At 37.2% G+C, this 20119-nt stretch overlaps 1 protein-coding gene across 2 annotated transcripts; it reads right to left on the bottom strand.

Moving 5' to 3' along the window:
* Window positions 1-1311: 1311 nt before the first annotated feature.
* Window positions 1312-19612, bottom strand: LOC306881440 (TSC22 domain family protein 2-like). Of its 2 annotated transcripts, XM_079435546.1 has the most exons (4): window positions 17691-19612; window positions 8709-8783; window positions 3733-3784; window positions 1312-2622 (listed from the first exon to the last, which is right to left on the bottom strand). In XM_079435546.1, exons 1-4 carry the CDS (start codon window positions 19106-19108, stop codon window positions 2341-2343), a joined length of 1827 nt encoding a protein of 608 aa, XP_079291672.1. In that variant the 5' UTR covers window positions 19109-19612; the 3' UTR covers window positions 1312-2340. The 2 variants fall into 2 exon arrangements, with proteins under 2 accessions (XP_079291672.1, XP_079291673.1); XM_079435547.1 differs by lacking the exon at window positions 8709-8783.
* Window positions 19613-20119: the final 507 nt, after the last annotated feature.

The following is a 20119-nucleotide window of genomic DNA, read 5'->3' as shown; positions in this document are numbered from 1 at the left end:
ACACTTTAAATGCATATTTTGTTAAATGCGTTCCAATCTTAAAACAAAATTTAGTTTTTTGTACTTAATGCGTAAGGTCATTCGTGCAACATTCATAACTGACTGTTATTTGTGACCCTGGAGCACAAAACCGGTCATATGGGTAAATACTTTGAAATTTGTTTATGATAGGACAATATCTGGCCGAGATACGACTATTTGAAAATCTGGAATCTGAGGGTGTAAAAAATCTAAATATTGAGAAAATCACCTTTTAAGTTGTCCAAATGAAGTTCTTACCCATGCATATTACTAATCAAAATATAGGTTTTGAGATATGCCTTTTTACTGTAGGAAATTTACTAAATATCTTCATGGAACATGATCTTTACTTAATATCCTAATGATTTTTGGCATAAAATAAAAATGGATAATTTTGACCCATACAATGTATTTTTGGCTATTGCTACATATATTTGTGCTCCAGGGTCACATGAGGTTTTAATAGTGGTTAATTTAGGTAGGTAATGGGGCAAATACAGCTACAATGCAATTAAATGATGCAATACAGGTGAAATATTACTAATTTGCATCTAAATTTTGTTCCTGACACTATGAATGGGGAAGAGGGAAAATGTCTACAATGCTAAATATAAACTCCATATATAACATTAAATATTGTTACATGTATTCTTTGTAAGAACCAATCTTATAATTAGCTTTTTTCTGTATTTAATACTTAACTAGAATTTGTTTTAAATGTAGTTATACATTTTATTTTAATAGTGGTTCATCTTCACTTAATCCAGAAGTACTTTATGGGGGAAAATACAACTACAATGCAATTAAATCTTACTCATTTGTATCTAAATTTAGCTTATGTAGCATATAAAACAGCTGATGTTCAGGCTGTATTTCACCTCAAAATAAATTTGGGGTGGAGGAAAAAGTGTGTTTCTGCCATGTAACAGCATAAGGTATGTTTGTATACAGTTGTTTATAACTGTCTTTTATAGCAACCACATAAATCTGGTACGATGGCTAAAAATCTGTATTTTTTTCCTTTATAATTCAATCAATCAGGGGGTATTTTTTGTGCCTGGAATTGTACATGTAGTCTTACAACATATAACAATGTGTCGGTAGCCCACACATCAAGGTAGATCCGTCCTGTTTCCTCTCAATGTGGGGAAGTCACTGCCTACGGTGAAATCATGTGAGCCTTCAAGTGTGAAAATAATGATCACGGTGCATAAAGCTGAACCAAGAGCATCGCAGACAATTTCCCACCGTTTCTAGAGTGCACTGATACAAATACTCCTAAACAGTTTTGTAATTTGAATATTGCATTTATTTAAATACATTAAAATTTTGCAATGTAACAAAACTATTGGCATATGAAATTCAAACACCATTTAAATGAACGAAACATGGCTCACTTCATTTTCTGTGGCTAGTGCGTCTCTCACACACTAATCGGTTTCATCTCACCATCGACCTCCATATCTCCTTCCCCCGCCGACACTATTCACAGACTACTTACAATACGAGTGCCCAATACAAATGAGGTAAGAAAGTGGTTTGACTTTTACAGATCATGCAGAACATGCCTAAAAGCAACAAAAAAGGTTGTGAGGAACAAAAAAAAAGTACATAGTGCGCGCATAAAACATAAAAAAAAAACAAAATTAAACAACTTTGAATCTTTGGTTACAAAGTAGGTTGAACAAATTCACAGTTTTTTTTTCTTTTAAATCCCCTTCCCGACCCAAAAACATACGAGACATCAGGGTAGGGGGCAGGAGAATATGGCAACTGACTTCTTTTTCCAACATCCTACAAGCTTTCTTCATCAGGGTAGACCATTGAGGATTCAGTTTAGATCTTCGCCCACAAACCTGTACAAACTTGTTACGCTCTTTTTAATCTTTACACTATACACAATGTACATTCACACCAGGTTCACATTCTTAATCCACAGAGAAACATCACTGTTAGTGTTTAAACTCTACCCACTGCTACTCTGTCACTGTTTACGCTTGCATTGATGATCGATACGGTAAGACTGCCACTCGCTGTCGGATCTGTGATATTGATATTGTTCCTCTCGGAAAATAGCAGCCCTATAATAAATAAAGTACAATTGAATTGACTGATGAATTGGAATCACACGAAGTACGGTGGCTCTGAAAATAGACTCTCGCTTCTTACGTGAAAACTACAACGCTAAAAAATACACCTCTTTCATGGCTGGATTCTCTTTATTAAAAAAATAACTCTTCACAATTTCTCCAGCTGGTTCGGGGCAGGGGGAAGTGGCGACCGTGGTCCGAGTGAACGTCGAGATGGGTTTCTGCTGCTTCAGGCCGAGGTGACGCTGGGCTGTGGCTGTCGGGGCAGGGAGTCTACGCTCTGGCTGGAGTCCAGCTGAAGGTAAGGCTGGGGCTGGGCTTGGCCCGGGACGGGAGCGCTGGAGCTGGACTGGACGGTGAGCTGAGAGAGCTGATCGCTGTTGGCCAGAGACTTGAGCACTGCGTTCTCTCGCTCCAGCACAGAGTTTCTCTCGAAGAGCTCCTTGATTTGCTCCTTCAACACCTCCACCTCCTCCCGCACAGCATACATCAGATGGCTTTTCACTAAATCCTGCATCACAGTACCAAAACATGACATCATTTCAGAAAGCGGTACATCAGCACCAATTCAACATTTGTCTAGCTCATTTTTTTTTTTTATTATTACACTCTTTAAAAATAGAGGTGCTTAAAAGGTTCTTCACAGCGATGCCATAGAAGAACCATTGGTTCCACAAAGAACTTTTGTGAAACAGAAAGGTTCTTCAGATGTTAAAGATGTTCTTTATGGAACCATTTAGACAAAAAAGGTTCATCTATGGCATCGTGAAGCACTGCCGTGCATGATACGACTGAATAAAATACAAAACTTGTTTCTTACTAACTTTGGGATGCTGATTTTAAACCTAGCACCTGTGTTCCTCTATGTTTTTCTCAAAATAAGCATTTTGTAGCATTTTGGCTGATGACAGCTGTTTTTAAAGGGTTACTCCACCCCAAAATTAAAATGTTGTCATTAATCACTTACCCTCATGGCGTTCCAAACCCGTAAGAGCTTTGTTCGTCTTCGGAACACAGTTTAAGATATTTTGGATGAAAACCGGGAGGCTTGTGACTGTCCCATTTGGAACGGGTTTGGAACGACATAAGGGTAAGTGATTAATGACAACATTTTCATTTTGTGGTGGAGCAACCCTTTAAGGTGAAGTAGTCTTGTTTTATTCCTTGATCAACAGAAGCACTGCCACAAATGTAACTGTATGTAAATGTATGGAGGATTCTAAAGACATTATTTCAGGCCTTATCCTAAATTTAATGTTAGAATTATGGCCAGTGAAAATGCAAACATTATCCAGATAATTTCTGCTACATTTGTGGGTTCTACAACAGAAAATTACAGATTTTGTGAAAAAGCACTTTAAAATGTGTTTATGTAAAGTTCTTTAGACATTAAATTGAGTATTATAACATTTTTCAAATTGTTTTGCAGATTGTACATTATACACTGAATTCTTTTATTAAATTTTTTTAAACTTGACAAAGTTTTGGCATTAAAGCGGATATATAATTTGAAAAATCTTTTTACTTTTTTGCACGGCTGTGATGCACGGTTGATATATGTGTATATAAAATAATTAATAGAAAATAAAGAGTATATAAATGCATAAAATTAAAAACTTACCATTGCTTGTTCTATTTTATTATCAATGGCAACCACACTTGCTCCAGAGGCACTGCAATTAGAAAAGAAAGAAAAGTCTTATTCAATACATCAGTTGCTTACAAATACATCATATCCATTTTGCAGAAGTTTAACCCTTGTGCATCAATAAAAAAAAAAAGTTACACTTAGGGGTCCATAGTGGACAAAAATGTCCATGTCAAAAAAAACTGGAAGCTTGGGAGCAGAGTCTCATTTTAAAGAAGACCCATTGTAGATTATTGTTGAAGTAAAAAAGGTTTAAAAAGTGATACCAAAAAAAAAAAAAGTTATACAGGTTTAAGTTTATGAAAATTATTTATGAACAATATTTTATGTTATTTTATATATGAAACATGTTGAACTCTAAACCTGCTAGAAAATCAAAGCCATAAATCTAAACAAGTTGTGTTCCAAATTTGAGGTTGATATCTCAAAAAATGAGCTTTCAGTAAAATTTAGTTTGGGGGCGCAGTACCAGATTTTCCCCATTAGATGCCAGCAAAACGCTGCTGCTGCTCACAGTGCTTGGATTTGTGATTTGCAGTAGAGTTTCTCTCTCTCAATTTTTACTAGCACACACACACACACAATTTTTTTATGACACACATACAAACCACACTCTGACATCTATACCAACACACCTACACAATTATAGCTGCATTATTTATCCAATTGGCTCTATAATATGCAGAAGCAGAAAACAGGAATAAAGCGAGTATTTGCTTATAGACCCTTTATAGACCAAACCTGATAACCTTATGGACAAACCTTATGGACAAAAATGTCCATAAGGTCGCACAGGGCTTAAAACCTGCACATTAAAGAAAAAACAAGTAGCACCGTTTCTGTTGCATATTGTTTCTCCAAACTTCCTTTGTGTGTGCACACACACAAACACTCCCCAAATCATCCAACAAAAAGACCTGCGGTGTGTGGAAACCAGACGTCAAGTGCAGCAGCAGCCCGAGTACTGCACCGGATAGTGGATACGAGTCGGTCTGCTCCTCATATCCACTACTAACTAGAGCTGGGCAATTTGGCAAAAACATTTCATCTAGACTTTTTAAGAACGTTTGACTGATTCTCGATTTTTTATGATTTTTAACTAGTCAATTTGAAAATGTAACTACAAAATGATTCAAGTCACTTTTTCTTTATTAACCTAAACAATTATATTCCAAGTGCACCACACATGAAGTTGTCAACATTATGTAAATGTTAAACAAATCACTTGTTAAATATCTTTGCAGAAAAGATGCATGAACTACAACTACATATTGTACAAACTGGTCTTACATTATGTGTTCAGAAATAGGCTAATACGAGGAAAATGCTTAAAAAAAAAAAAAACACTCAAAAGTGAAGGTAAATCAAATTCAAAATGACTGAAGGTATAACACAAGTAGACTATTATTAACTATAAATGCGACCCTAGACCACAAAACCTCTTTTTATACATAATATGAAAGCTGAATAAATAATATTTCCATTGATGTATGGTTTGTTATGATAGGACAATATTTGGCCGATACACAACTATTTGAAAATCTGGAATCTGAGGGTGCAAAAAAAAAATCTAAATATTGAGAAAATCCAAATCAAGTTCTTAGCAATGCGTATTACTTATCAAAAATCAAGTTGTGATATATTTATGGTAAGAAATTGACTAAATATCTTAATGGAACATGATCTTTACTTAATGTCCTAATGTAAGCATGGACGCGTTTGATTGTTGCACTCGCATCTATTGCATGAAACGGCATTATAAAAACGTGGCGCTCAAGTTAAAAGAAGTTCACTCCCATCTTGCATGTTTTTTACTATTCCACTGCCCACGTCGCATCTTTGTCAACACAAAAGCACATTTTGTGTGAATGGTGCCTCGCAATATACAGTATTCTACCATCTAAACGTCTCTTTAAGTATTCTATAGTCTTTGATTCAGTCCTTCACTGAGCGCGTCACACGTGAGCAGCCAATCAATTGGATCGTTCTTTTCTCTTTACTGTTATCATTGGCATACTGTCAAAGTGTCTAATTCTAACACCTGGTGATATTTCTATTCAAAATCGTGATTCCTCGATTTCTAAAAAATTAAATCGTGGCAAAACACAATTGGAATTGATTGATAAAATCGGAAAAGTCGTCCAGCCCTACTACTAACCACCACAATCAGTGCTAACAGTACAGTGAGTACAGCGCTGTGTGTGGAGCGCAGCCTCCATCTCATTCTCTTTCAGGGCTTTTTGTCCAAAGTGGGTGGAGTCTGAAGTTAACTCAAGACTTACACAACTTAAATAAATACACACACATCCGTTCAAAAGTGTTTGGGGTCAGCAACATTTTTTTTTTAAAGAAATTATAATTACATTTATTGTGACAGTAAAATATTTTTTATTTTACTACTGTCAAATAAATACAGCCTTGAAGTCTCTTTCACAAAAAGTAAAAAAATTAAACCAACCCCAATCTTTTACAGTATAAACTGCGAATGTCTCAACCCAGACCTTAGAGTTTAATTTATCTATTAATAATTTCCTATTTTGTATTGTTTATGCACATTTTTGAATGCTGTAGCTGTTTTTCTGAACCCATCCATCCACTGAAGCAGAATCTACACATGTAGACCCTGACAGCAAATGATGACACTGATTTAGAGACATTCTGTACTTTTCCCTACAATTTTCCCTTGCACAGGAAAAGTAGATAAGCATCAACCATAAAAGGTCCATTTAAGAGGAAATGCATTTAGCACAAAATCACACTGACAATTTGGGAGACTAAATTGCTCTCCAAGTTGTTGTAACGCTAACTTTCACAAGCATACCCACGTACACATGCATTCATAACTGCTGAAGAATTATACAGTCTCATAAAGGTCAAGAAGTTCAAAAGTGACAAGAGTTGAGCGCTCTCTTGCAGCTTCAGGCCACACAAACAAAAAGAGTGCTCTTTAATATCCACACAAAAGCAGTAACAGGCATCTCATCTCATCTCATCCTCTCTAATAGAGTCAAATACTGACCAAAGACTATTTTAAACAGGATCTTTGCACCTTAGGAAGCACATTGGGGAACTTGTTCGACTGACAAATTAGATCCAGTCTTGCAACATATCCAAGACCACAGCAATGGCAGATGACAACCTCGGGCAAAGGTAAAGGCAGGCTTGTCCATGCAAACAAAGGATCGCTTGTCTGTCTTATTCTTGTCTTTAAAAACAAGATGCTGTGAGGTGAGAACGTAAGGTTATTGTCAAGAAACAGAGCCGACTCAGAAGAGAGATCACATATAGTGCCACAAAGTAAAAAAAAAAAAAAAAGGAAATAAACATTTCATTACACATACATACATATACATATACATATATATATATATATATACACACACGTTTATTTGCCTGTTGCTGATTTTCCAACAATGATTACAAAATTGGTCTCATTTTTAAAAAAGGTTTCTATTTAATGAAAATTTAGCCTTATTAAATCAACTATTATTTATTGAAAAAAAAAAAAATCCTTCTGGGGTCTGAAATTGAGGAATTTTGTTCAATATTGATAATTAAACAATATTTTGCTGAATGTGTTTTTGTGCTGGCACCTTTAAGTCTGTCATGGATAAATGACAATACAACCGCCAGTAAGTGGCAGCAAGTCCCTGTTTTAATAAATGACTTACTGAATCATTCATATCAAATGATTCGTTCAAAACGGCTGATTCAATAGAAAGGAAACAAGTGAATGGACCGTTGAATCACTGGCTCACTCGATTCATTCAAAAACTGATTTATTCATGGAATGAAACACTGTGTTGCTATGCACTGTTGTATAAAACTAATAGCACATTTGTGCTCGCGGCCTCACGCACATGTGCTGATATATGCTTGTGCAATGAATATAAAAACGTAAAAACTCATACATTGGTATTTTGTGTTTCATTGCTGGAATTATAAGGGCATTCTAACTGTATTCTAATGGGAAACATCGCGCAGTGAATGCTTTTGGACTCTCAAGACGTGTTTTTTTTTCTCAAAGTTGAATATCAGCTCTCCTATCGTCTCTCGGTCCCTCACAGTCACACATGCATCATATCAGGAAAATGTCTTTAAATTCTAAATCAAGGAAAAATCATACCTTCTGTTGTCTTAAACTTCCAAATTTGCGCTTTGCTTTGTTCTGATTGGCCAATCGCGTTATTCAGTTCGTAAATGATCATAAGTAGAGAATTTTAACATTTCATGTGCATAAGTTTTACGTAATACACAAAATTAATAATCCAAAGGGGATGGTAAGGGGGGGGATGTTTTTGTCATTTTTTTTCGACCAGGGGGATGCCATCCCCCCTCAATTCGAGCCCTGTATATATTTCAAATCAAATTAAAGTTTATAATATTGTATTTTACCTGGTAGCTGTCTGATTTTGCTCATGGCTTAAAACGCTTCAACAAAGACTTAAATCAGCAGCTCTTTTTTTTGCATGTACATACAATGTACTATTATTATAGCAATTACAATAACTGGGTAATAACTAGGTACTAATCCTGAACCTACCCTTAACCTATGTAGTTACTTTTATACAACCCGTTGTTTCTTGGGTAAGTACACTGTAAGAACGCAAAATGTAAAATAAAGTGTAACCCTCAAGTATAAAATCCTACAGGAACAAATGCTAATGGAAAAGTGGGTGGACACTGTGGCACTCTGCTGTATAAAATCCTTGCAGCCCAACACTCCGCTAATTAATTGTGTTAGTGAAAAGCAATGTTTTTGAAACATGATTCAATATTACATTTTAGCCCACATTCATCAATATTGCAATTTGCGTATGAGCACTGTGTTATGTTTGCGCTGAGCTCCACTGCAAAAAGCACCGTTTAAGCCTCAAGCCATGCCTGGCCCATGCAGCACACTTCAACCATCGTTTGCCTTCACACCAGGGGCCGTCCCATTACTGTACCTATCACAGGTCATCTTTGAGTCCTTCAGCCTACTGCCAGATTGGAAGGCTTGGAAGAAAGCTGTGGAGGGATTCCTGCACTCCATCCAGCGGAAAGAGAGAAATAGAAAAGGTTATGTGAGAAATGAAAAGTACAGGCCAAAGAGGAAATCATAGGCGTGTTTATTTGTAGTCTGCTTAGTCTGTAGTGTTTAAAACAACAGTTTAGGTAAACCTATATAAAACTAATATACACTGCCTTCCAAAAGTATTGAAACAGTAAGGCCAATTCCTTTATTTTTGCTGTAGACTGTAAACATTTGGGTTTGACATCAAAATATGAATATGAGATGAGAGATGAACATTTCAGCTTTTATTTACATGTATTTTCATCTGGATCTTAGAAGATAGCACCTTTTGTTTGAACCCACCCATTTTTCATGTTACCAAAAGTATTGGAACATGTGACTGACAGGCGTGTTTTGTTGCCCTGGTGTGTCCTATTAACTGATTATTCAAACAATAAATAGCACTGAATGTCTGCGCGCAGTTTCAGATCCGTGCAGACTGCATTTATAGTTAGACGTGTAACCAACATGAAAACCAGAGAGGTGTCTATGGGGAAAAACGAGCAATTGTGAAGCTGAGAGAAGATGAAAAATCAATCAAACCATTGCACAAACTCTGGCAATAGCAAGTACAACCATTTGGCATCTCCTGAGGAAGAAAGAAACCACTGGTGTAACTAAGTAACACACCTCAAACGGGTAGATCAAGGAAAACATCTGCAGTTGACGACAGAAACATCGTGACAGCTGTAAAGAAAGACCCTAAAACAACTGTTAGTGACATCAGCAACAACCTCCAGAGGGCAGGAGTGAAGGTATCACAATCTACTGTTCGCAGAAGACTTCATGAACAAAAGTACAGAGGCTACACCAGAAGATGCAAACCACTCATTAGCAAGAAGAATAGGAGACGAGCCTCAAAAATTCTGGGACAAGGTTTTATGGACCAAAGTGATGGAAACGCTAAAGTTTGGAGAAAGAAAGGATCTGCTCATGATCCCAAACATACAAGCTCATCTGAAACACAGTGTACACAGGTGTACATTATAGTACACCTTACACAAGTAATGTAATGGCTTGGGCTTTCATCGCTTCTTCTGGGACAGGCTCATTAATCTTCATTATTGATGTAACACATGATGGCAGCAGCAAAATTAACTCAGAAGTCTACAGAAATATTTTCTCTGACAATTTACAGAAAGATGCAACCAAACTGATTGGGAGATCCTTCATCATGCAGCAAGATAATGACCCAAAACATAGCGCCAAAACAACAAAGGAGTTCATCAGGGGCAGGAAGTGGAAGGTTTTAGACCGGCCAAGTCAATCTCCACACTTAAACCCTGTAGAGTATGCATTTTACCTGCTAAAGAAGAGACTGACGGGAGTAACCCCCCAAAACTGAAAGAGGCTGCGGTGAAAGCCTGGAAAAGCATCACAAAAGAAGAATGCTAAAGTTTGGTGATGTCAGTGGGTCACAGGCTTGATGCAGTTATTGAAAGCAAAGGATTTGCAACTAAATATTAAGTCTTTTTCACTTTAATCTGTTAATTCTTTCTGTTCCAATACTTTTGGTAACATGAAAAATGGGTGGGTTCAAACAAAAGGTGCTATCTTCTAAGTTGTGTATCTGATCCAGATGAAAATACCTGTAAATAAAAGCTGAAATGTTAATCTCTCATGTCATATTCATCTTTTGATGTCAAACACAAATGTTTTCAGTCTACAGCAAAAATAAAGAAATTGGCCTTACTGTTCCAATACTGTTCCAATGTGCAGTGATTTTGCTGATGCAAATTAGGCAACAGCATGATTATTACAATGTTTTTAATTCACTTTTGTGACCATTAAGTTTCATGACCATGCCAGAATCAGATTATTTGTAATACATTTTATAGATTTTTTTTTTTTTAAATGCATATCATTAAATATGCATACCTGCATTTTCTTTATACAGTGTATATATAGACTACTGTTAAAAAGTTATGATTTTTACATTTTTAAACGTTTTTCTGGTAAGTCAGTAAGATTTGTTTTGTTCCCGTCTCACAAAAGCTGCATTTATTTTATCTAAATATTATTGCAACTAACTAACTAAAGAAAATAACTGTTTTCTATTTGAAAATGTTTTAAAAGTAATTTATTCTTGTGATCAAAGCAGAATTTTCAGCATCATTACGCCAGTCTTCAGTGTCACATGATCCTTCAGAAATCATTCTAATATCCTGAGTCAAGCAAAATAAAAACAGAAGTCTTTTCTATCATTATGTCTTGACTGTCATTTTTCACAGAATACGTTTTGGAAAAAAATTGCAACAATGCTCATAGTTCCTCTTTAAAGCTATTTTAGAACAAACACAAACCTATCATTTCAAAAGACTGAAAAGCACAGAGACAGATAATTTTTTATCTATTTTTTATCTATAAAAAAACATCTAATTTCAATTCTAAATTCTAATTTCAAAATATCTCACTGACATGCAAATATATGAATTATTTACATTTTACATTTACATTTATTCATTTAGCTGACGCTTTTATCCAAAGTGACTTACAATTGCTATATATGTCAGAGGTCGCACGCCTCTGGAGCAACTAGGGGTTAAGTGTCTTGCTCAGGGACACATTGGTGTCTCACAGTGGATTCGAACCCGGGTCTCTCACACCAAAGGCATGTGTCTTATCCACTGCGCCACCACCACCAATTATGACCACCAAGCATCTAAATAAAGATTGATCAGTTGCAAAAAGCTGAAAAATCACTCAAGTTTTTGTGATAAAGTCTCGACGAGGTAGGTGACCACAGGCGGTTACCATTACCTCCATTTCCCCCATATACCAGGACCTTTCCTTAAAGGAAAAGGACAGAATGTACTATATCGGGATTGGAGGCAGGAGGAGACCTTCCTCTCTATATAGGAATGGGAAGGAACAGGAGTAGATTTACCGCATGTGTGAATATCTGGACGCTGAGCAAACAGCTTTTCCTAGAATTCGTGGAACACTGGCTGCTCTCCGGTGGGGGCCGAGACCCCACAACCACACGCCTTTTCTTTTCCTTCTTACCATGCATGCAACCTCACAGGGACGGCAGATTATATCTGGATCCAATAAACATCAGAATCATTGCTTTAGAAAGCACTCGACAGCTACTACAGCTACGTGTTGAGACAAATATGCGTTTTCTGCAGATTCCAAACGTATGGATAACTTTACACATGAGCTAGCTGGATCAGATTGTAAAACCACGAGCCAATGAAAAACATACTATCAAAATAAGGTAACCAGGTTAGGAAAAGCATAACAGTGGGTTTCTAGAAAATAGTATTATTTATCACAGGCCATATTTATAACTCTGAAGTGGATCAAAGCAAATGGATTTGTCATAAGAACATGGTTTGAAGTAGAATAAAGATAAGGTGGGAATCATTATGCAAACAACCAAAACAAGACCTTAGTTCCAACATTAAAAAAAGCATGCTCTGCCTAAAGGGACGGTTCCAACAAAAAGACTGTTTTAACACCAAATTTGTTAATCATACTGCAATCTAAAGCACAAAGTATACTTTCTGTTTTTAAAGTTATGCATACAGTGCATGTGATTATAAATACAACTCGTATAACAAAAAGTTAGGGATGTGCCGATTTGATAATCAGTGTCTGTCCGATACAAATCTTTTTTATTTTTGTCAGATAGGGTTTCAGTCAGATGGGACAGATTCACATCCTATACTGCGTGTCGTTGTTGTTGATGTTAAGCAGGGCCGCACGATATATTGAAATATGCAACATGGCTTAGGCTGTGATTTAATGAATTGAATATATTTTTTGCAAATATATATATATAAATGATGTGATTTGTTGGAACGAAGCAAAAAAATGACTGAGCTAAACCCGTTTGAAGTCGCTAGAGTCAGCTTTGAGAAAAGTAGAGTTAAAGTTTTCTGACGGTTCAAAAGCAAAACCACCCAGCAACATCGCATCTTCTCCTCCACTGCTTTTCTTAAGAACTACATTATTAATAATCACAATATAGCCATATATATATATATATATATATATATACACAAACACACACACATATATATACATACACATATACACACACACATATATACACATACACACACACACACACACACACAGCTATCTTTATTATTAAAATTAGAACAAAGATGCAAGTAAACAGTAGAACATAATATAAGAAAGAAAAAAACAGTGCATTACTTTTTTTCATCTTACATCTAAACAGAAGCAAGAAAACAAACAGACTAATCAAATGTAAAAATCACTTTAGTGCATTCATTACTAATAAACTGATGATTAAAACTAGAAAAGCAGTTCAATCGCGAGCAGAGAGTGGTGAGAGGAAGCACCATTCATCAAGAAGCAAATAGAGAAAAGATACAACTCTCAGAAAACAAACGAATAAAGATAGAGGTTTAATTACTATTTGAAGGATCACAACACTAAAAAAAAAAATAACTGTAAAAATAGGGCACAATATACTGTATAATTTAAAGGAATTGTTTCCGAATTTTTTCTTTTACAGGTGTTTTACCAGTATTTTGAATTTTACACTTCATTGTATTGTGTTTTAGAGTTAACAAATGTCCGTATGTGTGCGTTTATATACAACTCAAGGTTGCAGCATCACTACCTGTGTGGGATGGGAAAAAGAAAAGTGGTATTGATCCATCCCAACAAAAAGTGTGAAATTTACTCAATTTGTGTGCACTGTGTATTTTTTATGCTTAGAGTATTGTGATGTGAGCAACTCTATTGGAATCGATTTGCGCACTTCACATTAGGAGTGCTATTTGTATGATAGGCTACATGTGGTTCCTGCCAACGCAGAGCCTTCCAAATCAGTCACTTATGAGTGTGAAATTAATTCCATGCTTAAAAATGTAGTGCCGACTGCCGCTTACACAACACAAAAGCAGCAGCTTTTATTCTTAAGACAAAAGTGAGATCGGAAAGATCATGGCAACACAGGACTCTGAGCGAAGGCCTACAGAAGTTCCTCCAAAGGAAGTACCAGAAAAGCGTGTTCTGAAGAGACTGACAGCTCATGTGCTGCTTTACCGTCAGTTGAAGTCAGCGGTATTACCCCAGACGGAGGTGTTGAGAGAAAGAAAGAGGGAATGCTTGCCAAATACGAAGACACTGTTAGATGATCGTATGATATAGCCACGAGAGGCATTCGAGAGAGAGAAAGATGGACAGATTGGGTAAGAAGGTACATTCTGACCTGCGCTGCTGTTGAGAGATTGAGACGCAGCAATCAAATGTATGACACTTACATAAGACTGAAGATAATGACAGCTTAAGGCTTTAACCTTTTAAAGCTAATCTTCATCTTCTATTGGGCAGTCTTACATAACTAGAGATCTGTCAGGGATGTTATATGCCAACATACACCATCATATCTCTAAAAAGGGGCAAAAACAGAAGCGGTTACGCATTCTAACCAGCAGATGGGGCAAAATCTGATCTCACGTTGCACAACGAGCCAATTCATTTAAAACACTTTCAGATGTTAGACTCATAATCCTATGACTTAATATGTCAAGAAACATCACATATGGGACGAAGTAATTATTAACTGTTACTCTGCAGGACTTAGACCTGGTCTGTGTTGCGAATGACTGTGTGATGCAATCAGTGTTTTGTTGGTTGAGCTAATTGGCTGGATTTCATGCATTAGGTCTATGTCATATTTCACACAAAATCAAAAACAAACCAAAAAAAAAATTAATTATTCATTACATTTTTTTTAAAAACATTAATATGTTTGCTTGTGACATTTTGATGGATATCAAGCACATTTCACCCCTTTCCATTCTCATTATCAAATGACAAAAAAAGAAAACCTCTGTTTCTGCAATGAGAATTAGTAGCAAGAAATGCATTGCAATGAAATTAAGTTGTTTTGTCACAATGGAAAAATCCAAATGGTTCAAAAAATTTCTTTATGTAAAATATATACTACCATTCAAGTTTGAGGTCAGTACAAGTTTTTAATGTTTTTGAATAAAGACTATTCTGCTCAAAAACACAGTAAAAACAGCGATATTGTGAAATATTTTTTAACAATTTAAAATACCCGTTTTATTTTAATATATTTAAAAAATAATTTCTTCCTGTGATGCAAAGCTGAATTTTCAGCATCATGACTCAAGTCTACAGTGTCACATGATCCTTCAGAAATCATTCTAATAGTTGCTCAATAAATATTTCTTATTATCAATGTTGAAAACAGCTATGGTGCTTAATATTTTTGTAATATTTTAATATTTATTTGATGAAAACAAAAAAAAACATTTATAATTCAATTTCTATCAATTTAATGTTTGCTTGCTGAATTAAAAAAATAAATTAAATAAAAATAAATAATAAAAAATAATAAAAAAAAAATTAATATATATATATATATAAATAAAAAAAATAAAAAAATTGCATTAATTAAAAAAAAGTACTGCAAGTTTTATTTTGATTTCAATTTTATTCTGATTTATAAAAAAAATTAGTGTTTAAACATTTAAACATTATTTTAATATTAAATGCATATATAAATATCTCCAAAAAGACATTAATGCACACTTTCACTGATTATTAATTTGTGAGGTGTATCAAAACTCCTGTGAGGTGTACCAAACCATACATACAAATAATCTAACTACACTGTGCAACAAAAAGCAACAACAGCGGCTGCTAGGTGAACAATTTTTAAACACTTTCATGAAGCTTGCGGGGGAACAAAGGCAGATGCATGGCATAGTTCAGTAATTCCTAAACAAGAATGCTGTCTTGAAATCACTCAACATGTTATCTGAACAACTGCCTGTCAGATGACTATACATAAAGAAGATACATAATGTGAAAAACATGTCTTTAGAGTCATAAATGGGGTGTGATGGGTGTATGTGTCTTTTAAAAGAGCAATAAAGGAAAAAAGAAAAGAAAAAGTGTTTAACCACGTAGTGAAGCAACTTTATATCTAGAAGTGAAAGACAGGGGAAGGTCTACTGTTCGCTACGTGATAGGCCTTCACTCTCACAGGCCCCCACTGCATATCAGCTACAAAAGGTGTCACCAGTGACAAGCGGCTTTACCCCGGGTCGGGCGTCTCAATGGCACGTAGGCAGAATTTCGCTGAGATCCAGCCCTTGCTTTAACGACCACTGCCTGCTCAATCTACTTCTGACTAGCACCAAGTTAAAACCACAGAGTCATCTGAAGCACTTCACCATTTCCTCTTGAGTATGCCAACAAGTTGATATATTGTGTACAACTTGCAACGCTGGAACCGAAAGTCGAGCATCTAAGAGGAAGCCAAGCAGCGGCACTTCTCATCTGAAACTGTGTCACCAGATATGCACTGTCGCTTTTCAATTGAGAAAGCATTTTATAGTCACTACCATTTCTGGCATGCATGAGACATCCGGAAACAAACAAGAAACATTTTTGTTTGAATGTTTGTCTTCAGGGTTCTGACAGATTGTCACAGTATTAACCATATCTTTTCAAAATAAAACCTCACGTCACTTTGAAAACAACTTGTCTTATACACATTTCAAAAGTGTGAGATCAGTAATATTTTTACTTTTTATATAAATTTATATTTTCAGCAAGCATGCATTCAATTGATCAAAAGTGAGACATTTAAAATGTTAAAATGTTTCAAAAACGCTTTTTTTACCTTCTATTTCTGATTGTCAGACCATTGATAAAAAAAAAAAGCAAATCAGCATTTTAGAATAACTTCCGAAGGATCATGTGACACTAATTATGCTGAAAATTCAGCTTTGATCACAGAAATAAATTACATTTTAAAATATAATCAATTAGAAAAGCGTTATTTTAAATTGTAATACATGTATTTTGATCAAATAAATGCAGCCTTGGTGACCATAAAAGACTTTTTTCAAGAACATTTTTCAGACCCCAAACTTTTGAACCGTAGTGTATAATAAAATAAATAACTGACTTCTAAATAAAAATCCTACATCACTATTCAACTTTGATGGAAAGTAAACAACTTGATAAGAGCATCACAATATATGGCACCTCCCAAGTCATTACATTTGTTTTTAGATTTATATTTCATAGTATTTGAATAGCAGGATGCAACTCATGAAGAAAATTAACAGAGCTGGAAACCAGATTATTATATGAGGTTGGTTTAACATTTCTGTGCACTAAGCACCTCACATAATTCAATAACTTTAGTTATACTAAAAATTTAAAAAATGGCAAAAAGAGTAAAATAAGAGTGGGTGTGTCCAAACTTTTGACAGGTAGTGAAAAAGCAAGAAATGTCATGACCCTAATGAGAACCAAACATCCATCACGTCACTGCATTCCTCACAAAACAACCACAGCAGGCATGCACAGAGATCTGCACATTAATACTACAAACACTGCATGGAAAATCACCAAGATTAAAGCAGTAAATGACTATTAAGCTGTTGAATCCAATTCAAAATGCATGATACATTTCTGTTCATCTACATTTGTTGACACTTTTCCCTTTAAATATTCCAATTAATATCAACCAATCTTACCTGTGCCGGTGTATGCTAAAAAAAAAAAAAAAAACATTGTCTGTAACTAAACTAAATGGGTTCCCACACCTTCTGACCGAATTCCATGATTACTAGTTAAAGTTTTATTAATAATTTTTTTTTTTTTTTTTTTTTTTTTAGAGAGTTTACACACTCACAATGACCACATTCTAGTAAATTGAAATACTGAGTGTACCTAAAAAAAAACACTATATAATAATTTCAATGAATTTTCTACGCCTGGAAACCGGTTTTAAAATCCCTTGATATTTCCAGGTCTTCCATGACCGTGGGAACCCTGCCTGAGAGTGAACATTCAAGCAGTCAGACCCCTTAAATCATTCAGATCACCAGTGGCACCTCACCTGTCGTCCTCCCCATCAATGGGAATGGGTATACCGAAAAGACTGTTGACAGATGGACTGGGCAACTGCAGGCCTTCTGTGAAGGGCTTCACCATGTCTTTACCGTGAACCTGCGCAGACACATCAGACATCCTTCGATTCTCATCCATCTGGGTGAAGACACCGGTGCCTATTCCCGCTGCCGCAACCTGGGCCGCCTGGCTGTGTGCGGAGGTATTGGATGATCCTACTGCGAGCGTCACCGGTGCTACGGGCAAGCTCTGAGTTGTCAATAAACCATGCATTACTCCTGAGGCCTGGTATTGTGCCAGCGGCTGTTGCTGCTGAATGGAGGGCATAGGGGCAACGCTGCTCAACAGCCCCACCGCTGGATGCTGCACCAGATTTGGGACAGACGACACCGGTGTGCTCCCTAAGGGAACACCTCCAGGGTGTCCAGACATTTCTATTGTACCCAGAACCTGCACCCCTCCCGTGGCCGGGGTGGGAAGAGGGGACGACCCCTGACTGACGACATGTCCGACGGAAAGGCTCACCCCAGGGAGAGGCTGGGTGACTGTCATGGGCACGCTGCGCTGGCCGTAATCAGGCTGACTGGTTGATACCAGAGCCGGCTGGCTTTGCAGTTGATGCGTAATAGGCTGGGGTTGATAAAGCAGTTGAGGAGAAGGAGGGATGCTGGGAGATTTCTGAAGATGGGTACCCGGGTGTCCTCCCTCGTGAGCGGGCGGATGGAGACTGTGCTGAGCAGACGGAGGCACTGGTTTATTACTAAAGGACTCAGATGACCCGGACCCCAGGGCCACGTTGAAGCTGTGCGGTTCTAGATTATGAGGCGGGCCGGTGAAACACGACCCGTCTGAATTTACATCAGAAGCTATTACGGAGCCGACGGTGGCCCCGAGCCCACTGTCTCTATCTGCTCCAGGCTCGGTCACATTGGTGTGCCATATACTATCCACAGTCCTGGTCATCACAGAGCCCTCGGGGTCTTTCTCGTAATACTCCGTACACGTCCACCGGCCCCTCCTGAAGGGCTCTCCGGTGCCGTGATCAAGCTTAATGACCCTGAAGCGAGAACTGCAGCTGGTTATGGTCGTCGCGCTTGATGAACTAGTGACTTGCGCTGTTTGAGTCCCTGAGGCCTGGATGCCCAAGTTGCGCGGGCCAACCCCGCCGTTCCGGGGTGTCTGGCCCTCCGAGTCCCCCACATTGTTCAAAGTCTCCTCTGAGGAGCTCCTGTCACATACCTCAGTCCTGGACATGTCAAATATCTCGGAGGACACGTCCTCTGTCCGGGACTCATCCGGGTCATCCAGGCTCTCGGTGTCGTCGGTCGCGTTGTTGGCCGCGACTTGAGCCTGAGTCACACTCGTGATCTGAAAGCAGCTCTTCTTCTTGGCCGGCATCTTAGACATGCTTAACAGCTTTTTGAGACACCTTAAAGACGCCGCTGACTTGACAAAACAGCAAACAGTTGCCCTGAATTTCACAGTTTTCCGCGCCGATCGTGCGTCATCCGTCTTCCTCTTCTCTCCTGTTGCATTGTCGACGCGCGCGGCGGGGACGAAAACAACCTCCGCGAGCGGTGTGCGCGAGGTGACGTGTCGGTTATTAATTTATCCTCATATGCTGGTGATCAGAGCTCGGTAAGGGCGGTGTGTGTGAGGCCGCTGTCGTAGATCCTGCCTCTCACTTCTCTACCTACATAATGTTATAAGTATCAAACACATCCTGAACGAGCGCGTTTAAACGCCGCCTAATACGTCGCGACACTCGGCGACTAGATGCCGGCGTACTAACGAAACAAACACAAAAACGGTTTGAAATGAAAGTTTATGGCTAACTATAACTAGCAGACTTCGGAATCAGAAAATCTAACAATTTCACCTCCCGACAAGATGGCTATGTAAATTCGCGATGCATGCTGGGAAACGAGCGCAACAGGCATGGCGCGTAAATAGAATGGTGAATACGCATCCTACGTTCAAACTAGTGCAGCGGCGTAAGTTCATTTATCTTTCATTTTCAATATTAAAACCCGAATGTTAACAGCCGTAATGTTAAATCTCATCATGAAACGTGTTAGTTTAGCGCTGCGCAAAAGATGTGAGTATAAGGCTTTTTTTTAACCTTTTTTTTCACTTGTAGGCTACTGTAAATATTAGTCATTTATTTGTCTACACAAAAGCTTTCAAAGGTTTACACAATTATTGTCTACGCAAAAATAATAAACATCACTATATGGAGTAAGTTAAATCACAAAGGGAACCTGCCATTAAATATATCATTTAGCACATTAGATAAACAATTTTGTTACCTTTTTGCATGTTACATTTTTTTCTATCTATCTATCTATCTATCTATCTATCTATCTATCTATCTATCTATCTATCTATCTATCTATCTATCTATCTATCTATCTATCT

This window comes from Barbus barbus, assembly GCF_936440315.1.
Source record: "Barbus barbus genome assembly, chromosome: 15".
Classification (NCBI taxonomy): Eukaryota; Metazoa; Chordata; class Actinopteri; order Cypriniformes; family Cyprinidae; genus Barbus; species Barbus barbus.
The sequence above is the reverse complement of the archived record's forward strand: the minus strand, read 5'-3'. Positions and strand labels throughout refer to the sequence as shown.

Bases quoted from the DNA above. Each gene is read 5' to 3' on its own strand.
- LOC306881440 (XM_079435546.1), bottom strand. From the start codon at position 19,108: ATGTCTAAGATGCCGGCCAAGAAGAAGAGCTGCTTTCAGATCACGAGT. The intron at 3,785-8,708 runs GTACAGTAATGG...TTCTAATTGCAG, and splicing joins TCAAAGATGACCTGTGATAG to TGCCTCTGGAGCAAGTGTGG. The intron at 2,623-3,732 runs GTAAGTTTTTAA...ACTGTGATGCAG, and splicing joins ATAAAATAGAACAAGCAATG to GATTTAGTGAAAAGCCATCT.